Source organism: Carica papaya, chromosome 7 (genome assembly GCF_054855325.1).
Source record: "Carica papaya isolate Zhongbai chromosome 7, ASM5485532v1, whole genome shotgun sequence".
NCBI lineage: Eukaryota > Viridiplantae > Streptophyta > Magnoliopsida > Brassicales > Caricaceae > Carica > Carica papaya.
In genome coordinates, this window is record NC_142315.1 from 646218 (window position 1) to 671116 (window position 24899).

The window sequence follows — 24899 nt, forward strand, 5'->3', positions numbered from 1 at the left end:
GTAATGCTATGCATAATTCACATTCTAGTTTAAGTGGCTTTTGGGTGCATTTCATTATTTGGTCACTTTATAATATATGTATTTAGTGGTCCTATCTTAAGTGATTATAATAAACATACATACATATATATATATATACACATATATGTATATGGATATTTATATAATTGATTGGTGGTGGTCCTTGAGAAGCAAAAACCCAATTATTATTAAGGTAACTTTGCTTCATGTGCCACCCACCATGACACCATCGTATGACCAATGAGGGGAAAAAAAGAGCTTTGGGTTTGCTTATAATTGGCTTCACTCGTATCATTTTGAGTAGCTTATACTGTTTCAGCCATTATTTACATCATCCTACACTTTGTTCTGTTCTCTTTTATCATCATTTGCTGTTTAATTAATTATATATATAAAAATGAGAATCTAATTCAAGCTCAATTTCATCACGAATTCATTCATTAATATATCAAAATACAATTCATGGTTATAAAATTAAAGATATATGTGAAATTAAGAATTTTAAATATTGTAAAACAGAATATGATACAACGAGATAGAAAACATATAAATAAAGACACAAAGAATAAGTTACTTACTATTAACGATCAAAACAAACCATTTTATTCTAACATTTTGATTTCTTTAATTCGTAACAAATTCATATCTCCCCAAATAGTCAGACCGCTCTATCGCTAAACTACCCTAAAACAACATGAGATTCGATCTTATAAAATTCAATTCTCCTTCTCAACCTACGACCAATCTGAAATCAAAATTTCTTTCGTAACCCCCGGGACGTGTTCGTAGTGGCTTTGTTTCGTACCTCATTTCGTAAAAAAAAAAAATCTCAAAATGGTTCTACTCGTACCTCAGTTGAATGGAAATATAATAAGCTTAAAACTAATAGCAAGGTACAAGATCTTTGTGATAAGAAAAACTAGATGGTCCAAGATTCATATACATATTCGAAAATAATCCCAGAAATGGTCTATTAAAGCACTTGTTAGAACTAAATCGCTTTCGATCATTGTTGTTAAAACCAACATTTCCAAGTAGTGGTCTCTATATACGTCAAACACTAATCGTATATATGACATTCGCATGAATCAAGGATTTATTGAGCCTTCGGCCAATCGACATTCCAGACTGAGTAAAATCCAAAAAAAGGAAAATCTGCTACGAGTTTGAGTCGCTAGAGGGAAAAATTCTTGTTGCTCAGAGAGAGCTATAATATCTCCAAGGTAACAGTAATAACATTTTGTCATAACGTAATAACACCATCTAAGAATCAATTACTGTAAAATGTTCTTATATGTAATTGAATTACTGTAAAATGTTAGAAAAATTATCCGGAATCTTAGATAAATTCTCCAAAGCATGGTAATATAAGAATCTATCTTCTTTGGTTCATAAACCAAAATCCAACTTCGTATGAGAATCAAATCTGTCACAAGTAACGGTAACTTAATTCTTCACCAACTTACACAAATACAGACTCTTAAAGGACAAACTACTTCTTGATTGTAAACTCTAATTTTGATTCAAGAGCACAGTCGAAAATATTTACAGCAGTACATAATTATTTTGAGTTTAAACTAGTCCCTTGATAATCTGCCAAAGTATGATTGTTGAGAGGTACACACAAGATGGAAAATGATAAATATTAAAAAGAGAGCAACCAATCTGAGTTACATACTTCATGCTGCTTCTGCAAAACCAACTCTCATGTTGCCACTGTCAAAGACGGTATGGTAGCGACCCATGAAGATATCTCCCAAGATCCTGAATAGAATTGACATTTTTTTTTTCAAATAAAAGAAATAACATCACCCTTAAAAGAAATGATGAATCAATGTTGCTCTGAAAGGCCAAAAGAATTGGATAGCATAGATTACCAAAGAGGCCCTCGAGGTGGAGGAATATCCAAAGCAGCAAAGCCACTAATGCACTGAGCTGAAGAACCTTCTCCCACTTTGAGAATGTACTGCACATGCCACAGCGTGATGGATTAGTAGGAAACAAAAGATTCACGGTTTATATTGAGCTTAAAGTACCTAACAGATCATGAACTGTTATTCTGTTTTTTCCTATGGAAATTGAGATCTAGACAACTGTAAATTCAAGGTGGATCGAGCAAGATACTGTCATGCCAATCACAAAAAATAATAGTGAGAAAATCAAAGTAGCTACCAGATCAGCTATTTCTCACAACTTAAAACCCTGTGGTGCACTAAGTAGCTCGCAGTTGAGATAAGACTCGTACCTCTTGTGGGGTAAGGTCAAAAACTTTGCCACCAATAGTGAAGGAAACAATTGGCATGGAAGACAGTTTTCCACAGTCAACAGCCGACTCACCCATTGGGCTTGGCATGCGATCACAAAGCTGGTAAGGATGTACCAGAGGCAAGATCAGTATAATACAGATGTTCATATGTGAAATGTATAATTCAGTATCATATCTATTTCACCTGATTGGCATATTCCAATATACGGTCCATAGTTTGATTCTGCCTCAACTGATTCTGCATCCACACAACTGCCATTTCACAAGCAGAGCACATACCATCACGGAGACCACCAGATGATTTTCCATTGTTCTCATCCACCACACTCTCAATGCCCATACTAAAAAGGTATTCACGTAAAGTTGAAATTCATTACTAAAGAAGATAAGGATATTAAAAGAATACCATAATTAGATTCATTGCAGCATGTGTTTGTCCCAACAAAGATGACCATCATATGGATTCAACATTGAGCCACTACAGAAAAAGCCGAAAATAAAAAGCATTGGAATCTGACCTAACACCACGAGTGCCATCAAAGGTGCATAAACCGATTTGGGAGCAAACCTTCTGTGGTTGTGCCTATTGGTAACAGCAGGAGAATACAAAGTCAGTTCTTAAATTTACAAAAGCTGATCACGGATTAGCACTTCAATATTCTCTAGATGGACAAAGAAATAGACGCAATCAATCAGCTTAATCATCTAGCAAAAATTGGATGTAGAGAAAGATTAAACATCACACTCACCTCAGCTAAAAGTAAATCTACAATGGTTTGCCCATACTGTTCAACAACAGCCTTGCATTGCTGGCTAACAACACCAGCGGCTCCAATAGCTTGATTTATCATGGTAATCACAGTCTGCATACAACAATTAAGTATATGAATGACAACAGCACCAAGTGTGCATATGAGATCCGATGTTATTTCGTTTTACATATGGTATGTCTCGAAATTTCTTATTTCTCTTTCTACTTGCTAAGACACCAAATTCAAGTGTCTTAGAAACTACCAGCTGAAGGACCAACAATTTATTATGAAGCAAAAAAAAGACATGCATAGACCAAGGTCAAGATCTTTACACCTGCTGTAAGCAAGTCTATTTATTCCAGGGCAAAAGGTGCAGGGAGAGAAACTTATCTACATTTTTAACTGCTAAAATGTAGAAATCCTTCTACCAACACTCGATACAAGAACTCTCATATAACTACAATATATTCCGACTTAGTCAGAACCAAAAATCAACCATCCAAAATCGCATTGAAATAAAAAAAAAAACTGAACAATGGAAAATCTGAATAGAAAAATAAGACTTGATGCGTTTGTGCTTACCGTAGGACCTGCTATCAAAGAAGTTCCAGAATCTGCAATTGCTGAACATCCACTCGCACAATATCCTGATAGCAGGAGACAATGAATTATATCCCCACAATAACAGCATCTAAAACTACATTGTTTTCATCTCTTTTGAACTAAAAATCCAAACTAGAAACAAAATTTTGTTTCATTTTCTATCTCAGTCCTAAAATTTATAGACATAACAAGGTTACTTACCAGTTGCTTTACCACCAATGAGAACATCACCCATGTCAAACTACCACATAGAAAAAAAAGTCAAAATCAAAAAGTAACTGAAGAATATATTCAAAGCACCTTTTTATATCAAAAGAAATATTATTAAGAAAGAGAAATGAGAAAACACAAGTAGAGAGGATAAGATATCCTCAGAAAAGCTTCAACAATAGAGCAGGAGCAAAAGAAAACCAAAAGGAAAGAAAACCTAAATGCACAAAGCATCCCAATTCTTTTGTGATAAGGACAGGGAGATATCCCTAAAGCACCTGTATGCCTTCTCCTCCTTTTTGACAAAGAATGCCAAGAGACATTGTTTAGCACCAAAAAAAGGGAGGTAATTCGATTACCAACCTGCCAATAACCTTTCTGTGTTATAGGAACATATGTGTGCTTGCCCTTGTAGTGATTTGGATCAACTCCCCCAAATACAATTTGACCTCCTTCTTCTTCCGCTGGATTGCGGTTTAACCAAAATGAAAATACCGGGTCCTTGATAAGACCTTGGTTAATCATGTTGTACCTGTCAGAGAGAAATGTTCATCGCAGACATATCATGAAACTTTAGCAGATACCAATCATAATTTAAAGATGCAAATCATACCAGACTGGAGTTGCATTCCCAACTGAAATCTCTTGGAACCCAAGTCCAAGAATACCATCAAACTTTGCCACCAAGAATGTAATACTAGGCTCCCTAGTTGCTTCAATAAATTCCTGAACCAAAAAAGGCTATAACTAAGCGAATGAATCATTCGAGAGTAAAGCAGAGAGAACACGTTAATTTACCTGATTGTTCACAACAAGATCACCAACTTTGACATTGTCATAACTAAAGAACCCAGATATACTTCCAGTACCATAACGAATTGCAGCAGGCTTTCCTGGATGTGGAAGTTATAAAATATGATACCTCATGATTCCCAAATTATTGTTTCTAAAAATGACCACATGTTTTAGAATAAATGTTACAGGAAAGACATATCATGCACCAATGTGAGAATTCAGGCACCTACCATAAAAGCAGTATTCAGTCAAGTACGTTTCATGATAGTCACATCAAAAACTTGCAATTTCACTAAATGGAATGTAATTAAAAAATTAGCTGAAAATGAAACTCTCATATAGCATAATTAACTAGCAAAAAATATGCAATAAAGGTAGCAGGTGGCATAAACTACAGAAACAGCATTCACAAAGTTATACTAAAACCATGACTACTCAAAGCCAAGATAATTCAAAACCATCACGAGTTTGGAAAGAGAACAAACCATTCTTCTTGTATGTAGCTGACTGGCTTGACTTGTACTTAGCATGGAAGAAGCATGCAACCTAAATCCCAACAAAAAATAGAGCATTTTCTTCAGATGAACCAGTTTCGGATAAATTTGGCATACATTAAAAATACACACATGTGAACGCTTACCGAAAAATAACATTTGGCTGATGGCACCCAGAGGTTAGAGCTTCCAGTGTCAAAAATCACGGTGAATTTCTGGGGAGGAGTACCAATGGCAACCTCACCATAGTACTGAGCATCCAAGTAGTTTTTGAGTGCAACGATATCAACATCTCCCTCATCCCCAAGTCCATTACGGAAACGGTATTCCTTTGCAGCCCTCAAAGCCTCTCCATCCTTAGAGCTGAGCTGGGATGCAATCCGATTGTTTGGATCCAATTTCAGCTTTTTCAGCCCAATTCTAAGCAGTCCTTGGTCATCCGCAGAACAGCCAGAAGAGAACAGCAGGGATAGCACGAACAGAGAAAACCCAAATGCTTTTAACTCGATTCCCATTTTAACCTATCTGTTCATTAAATCAGAAAACCAGAAAGAGAACCGCGTTAAGATCTTGAAAAATAATATTTAACAGGATAAAAAAACTATTCAGTACCATCCACAGTCAGAAGCAATTTCAATTATAAGGAAAAATAGAAAAGACAGATTTTTTTTTTTTTTTTCAATTTCTCAGAAAAGTAGCTATAAGAAGCCTCAACTTCCTCTACCTTTTAATCAAACAGAACCTAACCAAGACGAGCCTAATTCAACCTCTTTTCTCAGCCATATAATCTTCCTTTTTTCCATATTAACACAAAAGCAAACCGTAAGCCACACCTCTAACGTATAATATCGTATGCCTGAATTCCCAATCCTCAACTAAAACTTCATTTTCTTTCACTTCTCTTGTTTTCCACGCCAACCAAACACACATCGTAATAAGAAAGCAAAAACCGCACCAAAACCCTTAAATTCCTTCTGAAATCCCGAGTACGACAAAAATAATCTCATCAACCAAGAAAAAGAAAAACACAAAGCGAACAAACAAATCTAAACTCAAGAAAACCAGAAGAACACCAAAAAGTTTTTAGAAAACAAAATTAAGCTCCAAAAAAAAGGAATTTAGATGATCAATTCAACCAAACTAGGATTCAAGAGCATCACGATAGTCAACAAACTTACCAGAGGCGAAGATGATTTTCCTCGAAGCAAGAGAAGGATATGAAGGAGGCAAGAAAAGGGAGAAGAAGAAGAAGAAGTATTTATATCTTGGGATTTGAAAGAGATGAGAAAGCTATCTGTCACCTCGATGAAACCACCTGGGGCCCAGCTCATATCACTCACTTGGAAAGTTACTTGATTATGCCTCTTTTGATCTCCACCGTCGGATCTAAATCAGATAATTTAACTTTAACCGTCTGATTCGAATGATCACGACGTTTTCGTTTTGTGGGTCTACAATGACAAAAAGTAACTTGTTAATTTTTTTTTTAAAGGTTTAAATAATTATTTTTTATATTAAAATATAAAGGAATTATAATTTTAAAATAATAAAAAACATAAAACACTAAATTATAAAAAATATATAACAAACTTTTTTTTTTTTTTTTTTAAGGAATTTGATCGTAGCCGTTGATCCAGAAACGGACGGTGATTAAAGTGTGCAATTGGTTTCGGAGAAGACAAAGTTGGCGTGCACGGTAACGACTGTTTTATTCAATAATAATAATAATATGGAAAATTACAATTTCCCCCCTGAATTTTTATGAATTATACAAAAATCCCTCAATTTTAAAAAATAAACACAAAGCCCCCCTACGGTTAATTGGAAACATAAAGACATTGTAACCAAAGAAGAGTAAAAATAAATATTAATTTGTATTTTTAACCAATTAATTAATTTTTAAACATGTAAATTATAATATAAAAATAACCACAAATTCTTATAAATTATATTTAATACTTATTAGTTTTTTAAATAATAAATATAACTTTTAAATAAATTAATTAATAGATTTATTAAAAAAAATATGCAAATTTATTCGCACTTATATTTAATTAATATTAACGTCTTAAATAAATATATAATTGTATAAAATAGGGCGTTTTGCTTATTTTTAAAAAGTGTGGGGACTTTTTGTAAAATACGCGAAACTTTGGGGTGAAAATTATAATTTTCTCATAATAATAACTGAACTGTTTTCTTCGCGGAGACGCATGTACTTTGAGGCACCGACCGCAGCACGCGACTCGCGAGTCATTGCGGTTGCCTTCCCGGAGAAGTTTGCGGAGGAGTACGGGGGAGGGGAAAAGATCTAGGATGTATTGTTGAGGATGGGAAGAATTGGTGTGCTTGGATTTCTCACTGTCCGATTGGACGACATTAATGTTAGTTATCGTAAAACCGCATCGGAAGGTGGAGATTTATTAAACTCCTTAAATTATAATATTTTTTAAAAATTGAATTTCATATAATATTATTAAATATTTTTAGGTTATTATGATATTTAGGTAAATCTATAGTACATTCTCCGTAATTTATAATATTTTTTTAGTATATAAATATAATCAATTCGTTAAAATTTAATACAACTTGATCGCTTGAAATCTTATATAAATATTAGTAAGTTGAGTTATTTATTTTATTTAATTACATATTATGGATTAATTATTATCGGTTCGTAAATTATAAAATAAGTTTTCAAATTTTGATCCTTATTATAATATTATATTTAAAAAATTTTTAAATAATTTATTTTAAATTTAAAAAAAAAAATCAGCTTGTGTTTATACAAAATGAATTGTTTTTCGAACTTTTTTTTTAAAAACTTATGTAAAAAATTTGAGATCAAATAATAACGAAAAAAATAATATAGGTATTAAACTGTAATAAATATTAAATTTTATAAATTAATTTAATAATTTACCTTAAATACTTGTAGCTTCTTGGCTTTGTTTATGAGAAAATTAGGAAAATAATTTGCTTGTAATTAAAAAAAAAAGAATTTAAAAGATAAGAACAAAAGAAATTTTTGGCAAGAAACTTCATAATGATGAAGGTTGAAGAGGGTGGTACCCTTTTGAGTGAAGAAATAATATACCAATTTTAGGTGGCAAGAACCAAGAAAAGAATGATTTTATGCCTTTCGGTAATGTAAAATTGGAAGTCGTTTATCTAATTTTTTCCGAAAGTTTTGTAATTATATTGGTTCAAACATATTCGAAATTCGTTTCCTTTATAGATACGAATCTTTTGAATATATAAAGTTGTTTAGTTACCGCAATTAGAAATGGGATCCAAATTCTAATTTCATTAGATGTTATACCAAATTGTATTGAATTAGGTCATATTTGTTATTGTATTTTATATCATTTTGGGTTAGTTTCAAAACCGAAAGCGCAACGTCTTTAACTGTTAGGCTCGAATATTAAAGTATAGAATCTCAAATTTTAGATTATGTCGAATTCGAAAATGATTATATTTCATAAACTAATAACTGATAAGTATGGTTAAAAAAAAACACGAGGAAAATAAATTATAGCTCATTTAAAAACCCAATTCGAACTCTGTTAAAAATTAAATTTGAGTAAAACTCGACGTTAAAAACTTATTTGTTCGATAAAATAAATTAAATTCTTGATAAATATTTTTAAGAAATAAAATTCAAATATTTATAACCCATTGTTTGGACTTAATTGGGCCGGGCTCAAATCAATTACATTTTTTTACATGTAAAAAAAATAAAACTATATTTTTTTACATTGTTTGGAACCCATAATTGTTAATTGGGCTTCTTAAAATTAATGATTAGCAAATAAAAATTGCATATTATATAGTCAATGATTAAATCAATTATTTAACACTTTTTATCTACATAAGTTGTTACATTAATTTATAGGTTATGTATGTATGTATGTATGTATGTATTTCGGGCCGATTTTTAACATTGAGCTTATTTTAAATAAAGATTAGAATATAATATGAGTATGATAGAAATTTAAATAAAAATAATATTAATTTTAAGTTAATTTTTTCTCTAATTATATTTATTTGACATGTGACAATACAAATATCAAAATTGAAAAAATTAATTTGTTGATTTATCATAAAATAAATTTGAATTACCTTTTCATATTTTCCTTGGTAGACTAGAATTCTCATCTCCAAGCACATGCAATTCATGAATATACTCCTATATATATATATATATATATATATATATATATACACACACAAGTATATATACTTTAACATGCATGTATATTGTTCTTCTTTATTTGAAAATTATTACTTTTTCTTACAAATTTTAATGCGAACATCAAATTTCTTGTGATATAAAGTTGAAAAATAATTATGACAACCTCATAAAACTCTTCACTCCTTTAGTGGCGGCTTTATATATCTTGTATGCCTTTGTCTCCATTACATCTTTATTCATACTTCATATATATACGTATATTTATACGTATATGTATACTACCACTCTCTATACTTTCTTATATATTAGCCCATTGTATATCCATGCATGGCACATTGTTTTACATGTACTTACAAAAACAAAGAGTTACTTACAAAAGGGCTTCTAATTTTACAAAAATAAAACATGCCCACGACTATATATATATATATATATATATATATATATATATACACACGCACATAGATACAAAAAGTTGTACGGTGGATAAGGTACGGTGCGTCCCACGATTTCTCGTTTTTCAGGGAAAAAAAAAAAAAAAATTCAACACATTTTCTTACGCACGCGATTGGATTAAGTAAGGAAGGTCAACTTTCCTCAAAAGTCAACAATTGTATCTGACTTGGTCCAATCAAATACTCCCACGTCAGCAATTAATTATTTTCTTTTAAAATATACCAACTACCTACTCTAGCTAAATACAACCCACTAATTAATTTTTTTTAAAAAAAAAAAAATAATTATGAAAATTTAATATTTTACATAAATAAAACAATTTATATATATATATATATACATACAGTCTTGTATATGTATGTGTGTATATATAGAAAAATAACAGTAACGTAGTGGCGGAGAAGTCATTATTGGGTCTACATTGACAGGCTCTTTTTAGTACACTGCCAATTACGTGTCAAATACTATTAGCCGTATTTCTTGACTCAATAAATTTGGAATATACCTCTAAAAATCAAATTATTTAATTATACACACACATATATATACATATATATATATATCATCAAATGCCGTGTTTTAATTTTCAATATTATTTATTTCCTTTTTTTTTTTTTTCAATTCAAAATTTGTTTTCTTGTATATGTTGGGTTTTGCTGATTCCATTTGGTAATTGTTAAATATTAGAATTATGATGATGACATTAATTTGTCATTGTTTAATAAAATACATGGTAACATAGATATATATATATATATATGTATGTATATATCTCATAGGTATAATATACATTACTGAAATTAGAAAAAGGGTTGGAGTTAAAAGACAAAAAGAAATTTTGTCTTTTTGTGTATTTACTAATTTTTTTTTTGAATTAAACTATTTAAATAAAATAGTAACAAAAGAATTAAAGCTTTGTTCTTGATTTCTCTATACCCTCTACCACAAGGACTCCCAAAAAAAAAAATAAAAAAAAAGGACATATGAACATGTAAAGTTTTCATCATCCCACTCCCGAAGAACAAAGAAATTGGACATCTAAACTACGCTAACATTAACCAGTAATAAAAAGAAAGGAGAAACAAAAGAAGGAACGAAAACTCGTATGTAACTTTTTAGTATACTGGTGATATTCATTGCGTATTACTTGTACTGATATTATTATTGTTATTGTTGTTGTTGTTGTTATTATTATTGTTGGCGGTAGTGGCAGCGATAGTAGGATGCACGTTGTTGCCATTTATAATAGAAGTGATGGCTGCAGCAAGAGCAACTGTGAAGTTGGGATCTGCTGTGATGGCAGCGGCTGTGGCAGTGACTGTGTCTGCTAGAGAATTTGGAGACTGTTGTTGTTGTTGCAGTGATGACGGGTGTATAACCGAGAGAGGAGGAGATTGGTGGGATAAGTGGGAAGAATTTCCCATTTGATGGTCTTGATTAGATAATTGAAGGCCAGAGAATTTAGATTGGTTATAAAGTGCTTGGTTGAAAACTTGAGGTGTTACTGAACCAAAGTTTTGGGGCAAATTAGGGACTTGGAATTGGGTCGGTAGTCTTTGGAATTGTAGAGGGTTAGGGTTGTTCGTTAAGTCTAATGTGATAGTAGGAAATGGTGCAGATGCTGAAATTGTTGCCATACTTGATGAGCAAGGAAGGATTGCCCTTGCCAACAAGTTCGGGTTCATTAGTCCTTCTGCACTAGACATTGACCCTGAAAGCAACATACTAGCAGCTGCTGCTGTTGTTGATGCCATTGCCATTGCTGCGGGAGGCAATGGATGATTATGGTTTCCTTCATATGTTGTTATTAATATTGAACGATCTTCAGCACATCGTTGAACCTATAAAAAAAATTATCACTACTGGTCTCAATAAAAATTATGAAATTTAACAATTAATAGGTTAGCACTTATAGTAATAAGAACAAGTTTCAATTTGATCATTTGTAGATATGTTGTCATTTAGACTCTGACGTTACTTAAAGGAGCGAGAAACGAAATCGTATGCAATTCACTTTCTGTTTAATTCATTATAATTAAATTTAAACTACTTTGATTAATTCTTTTAGAGATATTGGAGTTCAAGAAGCTAGATGTGCGTTTGGAGTCAAATTTTTTTAACTAATAGTTGTATTAATCTATTTGTCTACTAGTTAAACCTAAAGTAATATGGTTTCAAGAAAATAATTAAAGAACTTCAATTGTAAAACTTAAATTTTACTAATGAAAGTTGTGTTAAAAAAGGGTTTGTAAACCTACTTGCTTTCGAACCGGACAACCAACAGCCATGGTGCATCGATAATAAGCACGAGGACAAGGATTTCCCTTTGCCATCTTTTGTCCATATTTTCTCCATTGACATCCATCGGTAATCTACATAACCAACCAACCAAATATATTTATTAGAAAACTATCGACGACAAAAACTCAGAGATTGATTCATGATTATGATGTTAATTACCATGGGAGCTTCCGATCTTGCACGAACGGAGACACGAGCTTTTCTCATGTTGGCCTCAGTGGTGGCTGATTGATGATCAATACCCTTAGATGAGCTATTATTATTCAGTTTCTGAGCCTTGTTAAGGCCCCAACCATCCGAATCTGGACTTTCGTCTCTTCCAAGTCTTTTACCAGAGTTGTGATCAAATGGGGCAATCTCTTCTTTCTCCACACTGTGATTGGACACAGCCTCTATATTTCTTGGAGGTGAGCCAGACCTTGTTCTTTCGTCGGATGACGAGTGAGATAATTCATCGGTTTCAAGGGTGGTGGGTGACGGGCCTAATTCAATGAACTGCCTTGGCACCATAGCGTCTTGTTTCTTCTTCTCCTCCGGCTTGGCTTCTACAATATTGAGACGTTGAGTTGACTCGGCTTCATGCTGCTGCTGTGCCATTAAAGTCACCAGGTGCATCTGCAGAGCATTGTAATTACCAGTGACTTGAGTAAGCATCTCCTTCAACCTCTGGTTTTCTACATTCATTCTTTGCAGCTCCACTTGCAACTTTGCCAACTGATAAAACAATCAGAATTCTTCAATGGGTAACTTTCTTTTATACACATACACCCGTACAAACATAGATACATATATGTATATGTGTATATATACACACACGTAATGGTTAGAAATTACCTCAGTGGTCTTAGCTCGCTTGTCTTCCATATCTGATAATCCTCCATCATCCACCGTTGACTGATCACTTCCAGTGTTAGTAGTTAACAGATGCAACCCAATCTTCAATGATAAATTAAACCCATAATTCAGTACTGATTTATTAATTAAACAGCATATAATTATATATACCCAAAAAATATAATTAAAACACTTACATTTACATCTCTAGCTCCGTCTTGATTATCATCAACGTGAGAACTGACGATCTCTTTCTTGATATTAGCACCTGGCACGGCGCCGTTACTTTTAACGCCATCGCGGTCAGATCCCGCGGCCCTCTGTTGCTTGCTGTGACGATGATCGGAGTTGAAGAAGTCAACCTCGTTGACGGACATCGGAGTGTCGCCGGAGGAGGACGTCGGCGGAGTCTGGCGGCGTTGGTCACGGCCGAGACTTACCGGGAACTGAGGAAACATATCGCGGATTGGTTTTTCGTCGGAGAAGAAAGAGCGCAGAGACGCAGGAGGAGACGGAGACGGCGGCGGTTTCTTGGTGGAAAAGAAAGGTGATGCTGCGGCGGCGGTGGTTAGGGGATCTGAAGAATCAAGAGTGAGAGTACCCCATCCTCTTTCCATGAATGAATCCGTGCAACCCAGAAAGAGAAAAACCCTAGAAGATCTAGAAAATTGAATGAGCAAGAAATCAAATAGATTCAGAGAAGAAGAAGAAGAAGAATAGGACGGATGAGGATGTAGGTGTGTGAAGTCTGTGAAGTCTTTTACCGGTGCAATGCCTTCGCCTATAAAAAGGGTTTGGACGTGGACCAAAGTTTTGGACTTTCTTTTCTTATTTATTTTATTTTTTTTCAAATTATTTATATTTGAAAATCTTTTTTCCCCTTGTTATTATATTTCACGTCATCTGGTGCGTCAGATGTCCAGCTGGCAAGTGGTCCCCACTTTATCGGGCGGATTCTAAGACTGGGTACTCTCCAGTCTCTAATAACCCGTTAGCAGCACCCACTTAATTAATTTCTTTTTTTTTTTTTCCTATTTTTTTTAATTGCATTACTGAAAATTAATTAAAAGAAAACAAATACGAGAAATAAAAATTAATTTTCAACAATTAACGATAATTAATAATTAATAATTAATAATGGGTAAATAATTTAAAGAGGATAAGGATAAAGTAATCGGATCCAAGTCGGGTCAAAGATGTGTTTGACAGGAGAGAAAGGGCGAGAAAAAAAGCAGTGGGTTTCGTCTTCATTTCGTCAAGAAATTCGTTTGACTCGTTCTTAAATCTAAAGAAAAATAAATAAATAAATAAATAAAAGAAAACGAACCCACCGCCCCGATTTGTGCGGCGGGTTCCACGTGATCAAACTTTTTTTAAAAAAATTAAATTTTATTAAATGAAATCCCCAAAATATTAAATTAAAATATTTTAAAAAAATAGAAATAAGAGAAGCCGAGTCAACGAATTTGACGGCCCGGCTCCTACTCTGTTTCTGTGTGTGGAGAGGGAAAGCGCGACCGGAGACCGGGTGGGACAGTAGACTGGTCTCGGCGTGGGGCCCACGTGGAGATGAAAATGAAACAGCACGTTTCGGATCCCGCCCTCCGGCTAGATTGTTGACTGTTCACCGGTGGGACCGGGTCGCTTGCTTTGACTTTTTGTTTTCCTGTTTCGTTCTAATAAAGTGTTTTTACTCATCTAGTTTCCTTTTTGATAATTTTTCGTATCAAATGAGTACTTTAATATTAAATGAAAATTCAAAATTTTTTAAAACATATATTATGTAAACATTAAAGTCCTACATATATTAACCATTTAAATTATAAAAAAATTAATAAATTAGCAAAATAATATAAAAAAATAAATTAATTTAAAGTCTGTAATTAACGTAATTATCTCTAATCCACTAAATAACTTTCTCTTCTTTTAATCTACACACACACACATATATATATATAGATAGATTTTCAACATCTTTTACTTTATTACTTTTGATTTTCATTTAACCTACTTTTGAAAATTGGTCTTGCTTAAGGTTAAAAACTAATGACTTTGAATATATTTATATAATAAATAAGTAAAATAAAATATTAGACGCTAAATTATAACGAAGAAAGTATTAAAAACTATATTTCATTATTTTTCTCATAACCCTTTTACTCGATCTATCAATATGCACTAGTTTCTATATATATATATAATAATTTATTGGTTTATGGATCATTATTAGCATATATATATATATGTTATGTTTATCAAATTTATAATTGAATATTTGAATAATCTATTATTTATTATTATTTTTTTGATGAATATATAATTTATTAATGATTATATAAAAAAAAAATGGAGATATATTTATTATATAAATATAAATTTGAATTTAGAATTTATTTTATTTGATTAATTGTAGACAATACAATTTAGTTTTGGTCCCATATGATTGAAACATATATATGTATTAACTATTGATGTATGCTAGGGCATATAGAAGCATATATATATATATATATCCATACACACACAATAATAAATTAGTGGTTTTCAAATTTTCTTATTGATGATGAAAACTCACGAAGTCGAAATTAGAATCCAATAAAAAGTGGCCGGTTTACATGCATGCATGGGAATGGAGTTGTCTTATTAAGAAATTTGAAGGACGGTAACAAGAAAAAGTGGAGACTAGTTGGGTGCTTTCCTTTTCAAACCCTAAGCTCCCAAAAGTAAAGAAAAGGAAGCCCTATATATATACATACATATATATATATATGTATGTATGTATTATTACCACACGGAATAATATTATATAAGTCTTTATGTAACGTAAACTTAGCTCCATATTCGAAAAAGTTACAAGAATAGTTTTCTTGTTAGTCTCATACAATCATCACTAAAAAGTAACATATTCCAAAACGTGCATATATTTATAATATATATCTCTACATATATATATATATATATATATATATATATCATTTTATAACTTTATTATCAGTACTGAGTTCTTTCAAAGTAATTATAAATTATATGCACGTAGTAGATAATTATAAGTTGGTTAATAACATTAAAACTTAACCTATACATATTTGATAAATATTCAAGAATTTATATATATATATATATGTATGTATGAATGTATATATAGTCGGCAAGTATATATAAATAAAAAAATAAAGTAATTAATTACATACCAAAACACGAAGAAAAAAAATGTCATGTGGTTGAAAAAAATAAATTGATAAGACCACCGACTTTATTTTATGTGTTGGAAAAAAAAAATTTGAGTAGTCAAACAAACTTCAAATTGCCAACTTTGCCAACTTGGATGTTTCAATTTTCACATGTTAAAATTTTCCTTCTAACATATATATATATATATAATGTGTGTGTTTATATATATACACGTATATATATATGTATACATATAGAGAGAGAGAGAGAGAGAGAGAGAGGGTGGTTAATGTATTGCTAGCTTATAGAGAAGAAATTAGTCAATAATTATAGATGGCATGCGGGAGACATTTACAATTTCTCATTAAATTGCATTTAGAGTCCTCTTGAAATTCAAAGAATTAAGACAAGTTCATGTTCATCCTTCGCTGTAAAGAACAATGACCTTTCTCAATCGGTCTTCCATTGCAGCTATATATATATATATATACATATATACATATATATAAATGTGTATGTACACACAAATCATAGTTATTTTGGGATTTTTTGATAATTTTATTTATTACTTAATTCACAAGATCTATTTGCTTACGTTTTCAAATCCGAATTTTATGGAGTTTTAATTAATTAATTAATTAATTATACTAATAAGACAATTATTATGGATTATTTAATGGGTCATTTCATTCAATGATTTATTTTATTTATATATATATATGTATATGTATAGGTATATATATATATAATATTATATAATCCGGGTGTAGGGGTTACTTAATTTCAATGAGAAAATTTGGTAAACTATGCTACACTAATTTGGAGAACTAATCAAATTTCTAAAAGTTGATTTTTAAAAGATACATAAAATTTATTATTTTAATTTTATGATAAAGAAGTCAAATTGAATATCTATCATAATTAAAACACTATAGTTGTTATAATATATATATATATATTTATAAAAAATTGTAATAACTTATTGAAACAAAACTCTTTTTAATTTTTTTTTTAAATGTTAGGTGTATGCTATTTTATTTTTATTTTTTATCATAAAAAAATCAGATCGAATATTAATATGTCGTAATTATACAATTGAATATAGAATGTAACAATCACAAAATATTTTTTCGTGATAATCGTAATAACTTACTGGGACGAAACTCTTTTTTTGTCATAAAAATCTAATCAGAATACAAATAAATTAAGATATACCGACACCAATAAAATATTATGAATTAAACGAATGATAAATGAAATTCGAATTTGTAACATTCAAACTCTCGGGTGAGTGATAGTATTGTTTTTGTAGCAACAATATTATATATATTTGTATTGCTAACTACTTTTTTTGTATTTCACACACACACACACACACATATATATATATAGAGAGAGAGAGAGAGAGACAGAGAGAGAGAGAGTATGATGAGGAAATGAAATAAAAAAAAGTGGGTGAATTATTGAGTGTGTAAGTAAATATATATGTGTGTGTGTGTGTATATATATATATATATATAATAGTGTGGAGGCAAAGGAAAGAGCCAAGAAAAGGGTGTCAAATGTCAATAGGCCATGAGATTAAACTACCAAAGATTTTCAAACAAATCAGAAAAACTAAAATCAACATTGAAGAAAAAGACAGAGTTGACTGAGATTTAAGTTGACCATCTCGATGTTACCCACGTGGCTAACTTCACATGACGTAGGAATTTGGTGTACACACACAAACAAATCTCCATTTATTCAACCAATCACTTAATTAATTAATTAATTAATCCATTAATTAATCATGATTAAAAATACATAATTAGATCATGTAGAGTCATGCCCGCGGCTAATGCTACCTAACGAAACCAAACCTTCCGTGATGGTTTAAAGCAATTAATGAATACTTTCACACTATATTAATCTCTAATCTAATTATTATTTAATTAATTTTTAATAAATATAAATAAAATAAACATAATTTTTTAATATTTTAATCTAAATTTTTCTACGGCAAAAAAAAAAAAAATTTATTTTTTGTCAACAAAAAAACTTATGAAATATTAGTACAGAACATCGAGAATCGTGGATTGTAAAAACCCTCGTAATGTGACGACTTATCACGTAAAAATTACGAGACTTCCCTGATAGGAGTTGTGTTAGGGTGGGCGAAGTTATAATCATATAATTCTTAAACTTTAAGTTGGTTATCAGTTTTTTCTTATACGAATAATTTATTTAAATCGTATATGTATGTATATATATATTTTTGTTGTTGTCACTAACGATTTCCGAATAATGCTTATGTAAACAAGACCAAGTAGTCATGTTCGATTTGGTTTTCGACATGTTATTTGGATTGTCCGGATTATGAATTTCTTCACTTCACCTTATGTTGTTCGAATGGATTTTCTTCTCTTAATTTCAAACCCATTTGAGACCGACAAATGGGTAAGTCATGACAGCCATATAATTTTGATCAAATGATTCCAATTGTTTCTCTTTTTTTATAGGGTAAAAACATAAAAGTGCCCATCATTCATCGTCACCTTAGCCACCTATACATATATATATATATATAACTTTAATATTCTATATATATATATATATATATATATATATATTGGGATGTTAAACCTACTTTCTAAGATGCTTGCTTGAACATTTGGTGAGGCCAACTGGTTTGCATTTTGTCAATTCAAGTGCAGTCATTTAGTTAAACTTTCATTTCTATCTTAATCCATTCATATTCATTTTCTTTCTTGAAAACTATTCATATCAATCTCTTATATATATATATATATAATATAATTTCTACATATTGACTATCTATTCTCTCATATATATGTATATCTAAATTCAATTACAAAAATATATAAAAAAATATTTATATATTTATACTTATAAACAATTAAAAGTCACCTCATTTTGTATTTAAATACAATGGATAATGCTCTGTTAGTTGGGAGCTCAAATTTTACTCCGCACGTAAAATTTATTATTTTGTAGTTGTATTATAAGTTAACAGTAACCGACGTATAATAATTTATTTAATGAGATCGATCATTTAGTTCTTTATTGTATTAACAGAACTGTATAAATCATGATTACACTGGATTTTAGTGATCATAATTACGTGTTTGAGCAAAATAATTCTCACTTTTATTTTTCTTTTCCCTCTATTTTATTTTTTGAATTATTGATCGTTCAATTTTGATGATCCCCAAGATTGAAATTTGAAAGTATTTTGTGGATTGTGTTGGACCGTTTGAAATTAAAGAAGAGAGACGGAGACACAAACGAAGACTTTACTATAGACAAATTAAAATACATATTCAAAAAAGTCTTTCGTATATCCAATTGGGATTGGTTTGCTATTCATGACCTTCTAATTTAGATCACCACATTGAATTTCATCAAGCACAAAAGAAATTCTTCTATTCATTCAACATAAAAGAAGTTGGATAGAAAAAATTTCCTTTGCCTCTTTTGGTTTGGTTTCTCTTTCCCATTTTTAGTACCAAGAAACCAAATTGAATACACCCACTTATTGATATATGGACTGGAATATTTGAGACTATATATATATATATATATATATATATATATATATATATATATATATGGGGAGGGATTTTCTTTAGATTATACATATGGGTGGATTTTTTTTTGGGAGATTATATATGGGTAGGAACTAAATAGTACAAAATCATTGATATTAATATGTGTTTGTGTATATTATTAATGATAATATTTAAATATTTGAAGCTAAATAAACTAAGAACAAAATATAATCAAATAATAGCTTAAAAATTAATTTTCTCTAACATAATAAAAAAACCAAAAAAATTATAAAATAGAATTGTCAAAAGAAAAAAAAAAGTAAAAGTTAAAAAGAAAAGAATTCAATGCAGTACAAATAATCCCTGTCCTTACACTTTATACACTCTCACACACACACACACACACATATATATATATATATATATATTCACAACCTTTAATGAATCCATGTCTCACAGTCAACTCAATCGCCTACTCAAAGTCTTTCCATGCAATAAGTTTCTCTAAAAGCATATTTAGTCCTTCATGGGAGCTTACTTTTTTGTTCTTTTATTTAATAATTCAAAAAATTAGTCCGGGTTTTTACCCCGTCGTGATTACCTCAAGTGAAAAAATATTACAGTCCCGAAATATTTTTTTTGTTTAAAAAGATAATAAACTCGTTGAAATTTAATCCAACTTACTTATATACAGAATCGTTAAAAGAAGAAAAAACCAAGGTATGATTTACTAATATAGTTACTCCTATAATCGTTATAGAATATATGATTAATTTATATATATATATATTCTCTATATTAGTTGATTATGATTATTCGAGTTAAAGAAATATAGTTACTAAAATCACAATAATTTTTAAAAATGAAAGTTTAACCGTCATTTAAAGTCGTGAATTTAAATTAAATTGTGTACCGATTTAGAAGTTATTTGTGCTACCACAGTTTTCTCCATTTGTTGCCTAGGGTTGGAAATTGGACTGCAAGTTCAAAGCTTACTCTAATGTGTAATGGGCCAAGCCAGTTGCTCTAAGAAGAAGATATATTGGCCTAAAGATTTGCAGAATCCCATAGAAACCATGGGAGTTGGATTTTACTTTTAAAGAAGAAATGGATAAGCTCTACTTTTGGACATTGTTATTACGATTTTAATAAAAGAAATCTTCTATATAGTGAGTATATTTCGAGTAATCATAATGAGCTAATGCAGAGAAAATGGATAAGAATGTTTGCAGGAGTAACCATGTTGGTAGCTCATGACAGCATGCTACTTTTTTTTTTGTTCTTGAAGGATAAAAACAGTTGTAGGAATTTAAAGATGTATATATATATATATATATGTGTATTAGATGAGTTTATTTTTGTTGTAAGAGAGGAGAAATGATGGAATCAAAGGTTGATTTGAAGAAGAAAACCATTGTTAAAAGCTCACATGATTCTCCATCATTACTTGGTCCAGCATAAAATAATTCTCTTCTTCTTCTTCTTCAACACAAAGATAAAGTCATAAAGCAAAAGCAGAAACTAAAAAGAATACAAAAGCAGAAAACCAAAAAAGAAAACAAAAGAAGATTCTTTGATCGGCCATTAAGATTTACATTGATCTCTCATTTGAACTCCCACTAGAATTCCCATCACAGATCAATCAGACTCTAATGGATTCTTTCTTGATGATCATCACCCAGAATCCAAAACCACAAAACAAAAAATCACCATCATCTTCATGGTTTTTGATAATCACAACCCTAATGTCATCATCTATTTTCACACTCACAGCAGGCCAATCAAGTCTTTGTAGAACATCGTGTGGTGACATTCCCATAAACTATCCTTTTGGCATTGATGAGGGGTGTGGGAGTCCTTATTACAGACACATGTTAATCTGCTCCGACGCTGGAAATCTCGAGCTAAGAACACCTTCTGGTAAATACCCGGTTCGCAGCATAACCTATTCTGATCCTCACATTCTTCTCGTTGATCCTTTCATGTGGAATTGCCTAGATGGAGATAATTTTCGACCCACCAGACCTTTTAGCCTTGACACAAGCACCCATTTCACACTATCTTCTCAGAATGATTATCTGTTTTTCAATTGCAGTGACGACAATGTGATTGTTGAGCCAAAGCCTATTTTCTGTGAGAGGTTTCCTGAAAAGTGTGATTCTTCTTGTGACAGTTCTAGCTATCTTTGCAGACACTTGCCTAGTTGTGCTTCAGCTTTGAGTACTAGTTCTTGTTGTTCTTATTATCCTAAAGCTACTGAGTCTTTGAGGTTGATGTTAAAGTTCTGTGCATCTTATACTAGCATTTACTGGAGAAATCTAGGTACTACTGCTCCTTACAATCAGGTATCATACATTTACTCACTTTTTAAAATTTATTTAGAAAAAAAGACAAAATATCTGTTGGGTCTGATTAATTTTCATCTGGGTATTTGATAATCTGTAAAAATATTTGTTGGGTCTGATTAAATTTCATCTGGGTATTTGATAATCTCTAAAATATCTGTTTGAGTTTGATTAAATTTCATCTGGGTAATTGATAATCTGTAAAAAACAAGTGAATTTTTTCCCACTAATAATTAGGTACCGGAGTATGGGATTCGGGTTGATTTCGATCTCCCTGTCACTACAAGGTGCCTCCAGTGTCAAGATACAACAAAAGGAGGTGGTGTGTGTGGATTCAATGCAGAAACAGAGAGTTTCTTATGCCTTTGTAAGGAGGGAAATGTCACCACTTACTGTAACGGTATGTATATATATATATATATATATCTGTGTATTAGTTTCTTTAATTTGTATGCATATGTATATCAACCATACTGAATGTTATTTTCATGGTTTTAAATTTGCAGATGATAGGATTTCTAGGCACAAGAATGCTGGAGTAATTGCAGGTAATTTCATTATCCTGACCGAGTTTCATATATGATTAATCATGCATATACCTAATTAACTAGCTAGAATTAGTGTTTAAAACTACAGCTTATAATTGAAATATCTGTATATAACTAAGAACAATAATTAGATCAGTTTCTGGAGATTTAAATTGGATTGATTGAAAATACTTTAAATTTGCAGGGACGGTAACAGGAGTTTCAGCAGCTGGAGCCATAGGCATCGGAGCTGGTGTATGGTACTTGAGGAAAATAAGAGCTAAAGCACCAGTTACATGTGGGGTTCAAAGCAATGAGAACAGGCTTTTTTAAAGTATATCCATCAATGGAATCATCTTTCCTTTTAAACTTTCGTATAATTATATTACATATATATATATATATATATATATAAAAGAGAATGAAATAGAACTTCGAACATTACTGATTCGTTCACTTGGTTTACAATATTTGTTTTGATAAATTCATCTACCTTTTACTTTTTATGGTAATAGAACACATGGTTCTTAAAAATATTCAGATTACCAGTTACTTGTCACTAGATATACATATACATATATATATATTTTCAGAATTCATTCACTATTATTGGAGCTTATTGTTTATTTATCATTAGGTTTGCGTTCACCATCTACGAACTAAGAATTCATGTTCTTCATCCAGTTAACATATGTTATTTTCATCGTTGGCTGGTGAAATATTTTTATTGTCATAAATATCAGTGTTTATTACCAATGGACGGTGAGCTCTGTCCGAAGTTTGATTCATTAGGATAAATTTATATTTACCTACTTCTCTAGTACCCACAAATTTCACCCTTGAAATGTATTATACGTTGTTCAACCTTCATTCCCCATTAATTCATTGTATGTCACACCATCGTACATGTTATCACCTCTATTGCACGGATTCATGTACGTCGGTGCAGCCTCATTCATATACTCACCTGCATTGCACGGATTGATGTATGTGGAGTTCTTGGACTAGAAAATTTGAAAATATCTCTCTGTCTTTCTTCTTCGAACTCTCTTAATGGTTAAAAAAATAATTTATTTTCAGTCACAAGTTTATCTTTTATAGGTACTACTCTGAATTGATATTAACTATCTTAATCCGATTTAATATTGGTGTGTATATATATATATATATATATATATATATATTTTTTTTTTCAGAATTCATTCACCATTATTGGAGCTTATTGTTTCTTTATCATTGGGTTTGCGTTCACCATCTATGAACTAAGAATTCATGTTCATTATCCAGTTAACATACGTTGTCAATCTCTCTATTTTCATCGTTGGCGGTTGAAATATTCTCGTTGTCATAAATATTAGTGTTTATTACTAACGAACGGTGAGCTTCTTTCGGAAGTATAATTTATTGGGATAAACTTATATTCATTTGCTCATCTAGTACTCACGAATTCCACCCCTGAAGTGTATTATACATCGTTCAACCTTCATTCCTCATTAATTCATTGTATGTCACACCATCGTACATGTTATCACCTCTAGTGCACGGATTCATGTACGTCGATGCAGCCTCATTCATATACTCACCTGCATTGCATGGATTAATGTATGCATTGCATAGATTGACGTATGTCAATGCAACACCATTCACGATGGGTGCATTGTATGGCATAGATCCATATTATTAAGACATGAATATGTTATAGCATGATCCATTCCACTTGTATTGTGGTCATTATAATTTGCTACTACAAGTGCATTGTGGGACTCTATAGCTACATCATTCGACATGGGTGCAATGCATGTCATGGCTACATCATTCATTTTATTATTATATTTATTGCATCGATCAATATATGTTATAGCAGTAGCATTCAACCCACGTGCTTGACATTCATCATAGATCGTCACGTGTTGATTGTTAGATTCGAACAACAATATCATACATGGTAGATTGAGAGACAAAATGACTTTCTTCAAACCTTCTTTGGATTGATTAAAGACTATATGATGATATCTGCAGACATTTAAAAATCTCTTACTCTCTGTCTCCGTCGAACTCTCTTATTGATTAAAATAATAATTTATTTCTAGTTGTAGATTTATCTTATATAAGCACTACTCTGAATTGATATTTTCTATTTTAATCCAGTTTAATATTAGTGTGTGTATATATATATATATATCAATAAGTTGTGTGTGTATATATATATATATATCAATAAGTTGGACTTTAATTGAACTGTCATTTTAAAATATATGTTAAAGCTGCGAGATAAGATGGATCTGGTTCTGTAGATCTAACGGACTCATGTTTATTTTTTAGGTCATACATTTAAAAAAAATTAAAAATAATATTTTTTAACACGAAATAAATGTAAA

General features: G+C 31.1%; 3 protein-coding genes across 4 annotated transcripts; 1 reads left to right on the plus strand and 2 right to left on the minus strand.

Annotated features, from left to right (window-relative positions):
- Positions 1 to 1448: 1448 nt before the first annotated feature.
- Positions 1449 to 6460, minus strand: LOC110808041 (aspartic proteinase-like). Its single transcript, XM_088208614.1, has 14 exons — positions 6320 to 6460; positions 5288 to 5666; positions 5133 to 5193; positions 4651 to 4745; positions 4466 to 4578; positions 4216 to 4384; positions 3844 to 3883; positions 3622 to 3686; positions 3037 to 3150; positions 2806 to 2870; positions 2472 to 2628; positions 2267 to 2386; positions 1899 to 1987; positions 1449 to 1785 (listed from the first exon to the last, which is right to left on the minus strand). The coding sequence occupies exons 2-14, from the start codon at positions 5654 to 5656 to the stop codon at positions 1701 to 1703; spliced, it is 1542 nt and encodes a 513-aa protein (XP_088064740.1). The 5' UTR covers positions 5657 to 5666; positions 6320 to 6460; the 3' UTR covers positions 1449 to 1700.
- A 4144-nt stretch (positions 6461 to 10604) lies between these two features.
- LOC110808087 (putative WRKY transcription factor 31) lies at positions 10605 to 13696 on the minus strand. 2 transcript variants are annotated; one of them, XM_022033437.2, is made up of 5 exons: positions 13125 to 13696; positions 12928 to 12987; positions 12253 to 12807; positions 12051 to 12164; positions 10605 to 11633 (listed from the first exon to the last, which is right to left on the minus strand). In XM_022033437.2, the coding sequence occupies exons 1-5, from the start codon at positions 13542 to 13544 to the stop codon at positions 10926 to 10928; spliced, it is 1857 nt and encodes a 618-aa protein (XP_021889129.1). In that variant the 5' UTR covers positions 13545 to 13696; the 3' UTR covers positions 10605 to 10925. The 2 variants fall into 2 exon arrangements, with proteins under 2 accessions (XP_021889129.1, XP_021889128.1); XM_022033436.2 differs by having other exon boundaries at positions 12928 to 13029.
- A 7470-nt stretch (positions 13697 to 21166) lies between these two features.
- Positions 21167 to 22962, plus strand: LOC110808053 (wall-associated receptor kinase galacturonan-binding protein). Its single transcript, XM_022033390.2, has 4 exons — positions 21167 to 21994; positions 22232 to 22394; positions 22501 to 22542; positions 22727 to 22962. Exons 1-4 carry the CDS (start codon positions 21302 to 21304, stop codon positions 22852 to 22854), a joined length of 1026 nt encoding a protein of 341 aa, XP_021889082.2. The 5' UTR covers positions 21167 to 21301; the 3' UTR covers positions 22855 to 22962.
- Positions 22963 to 24899: the final 1937 nt, after the last annotated feature.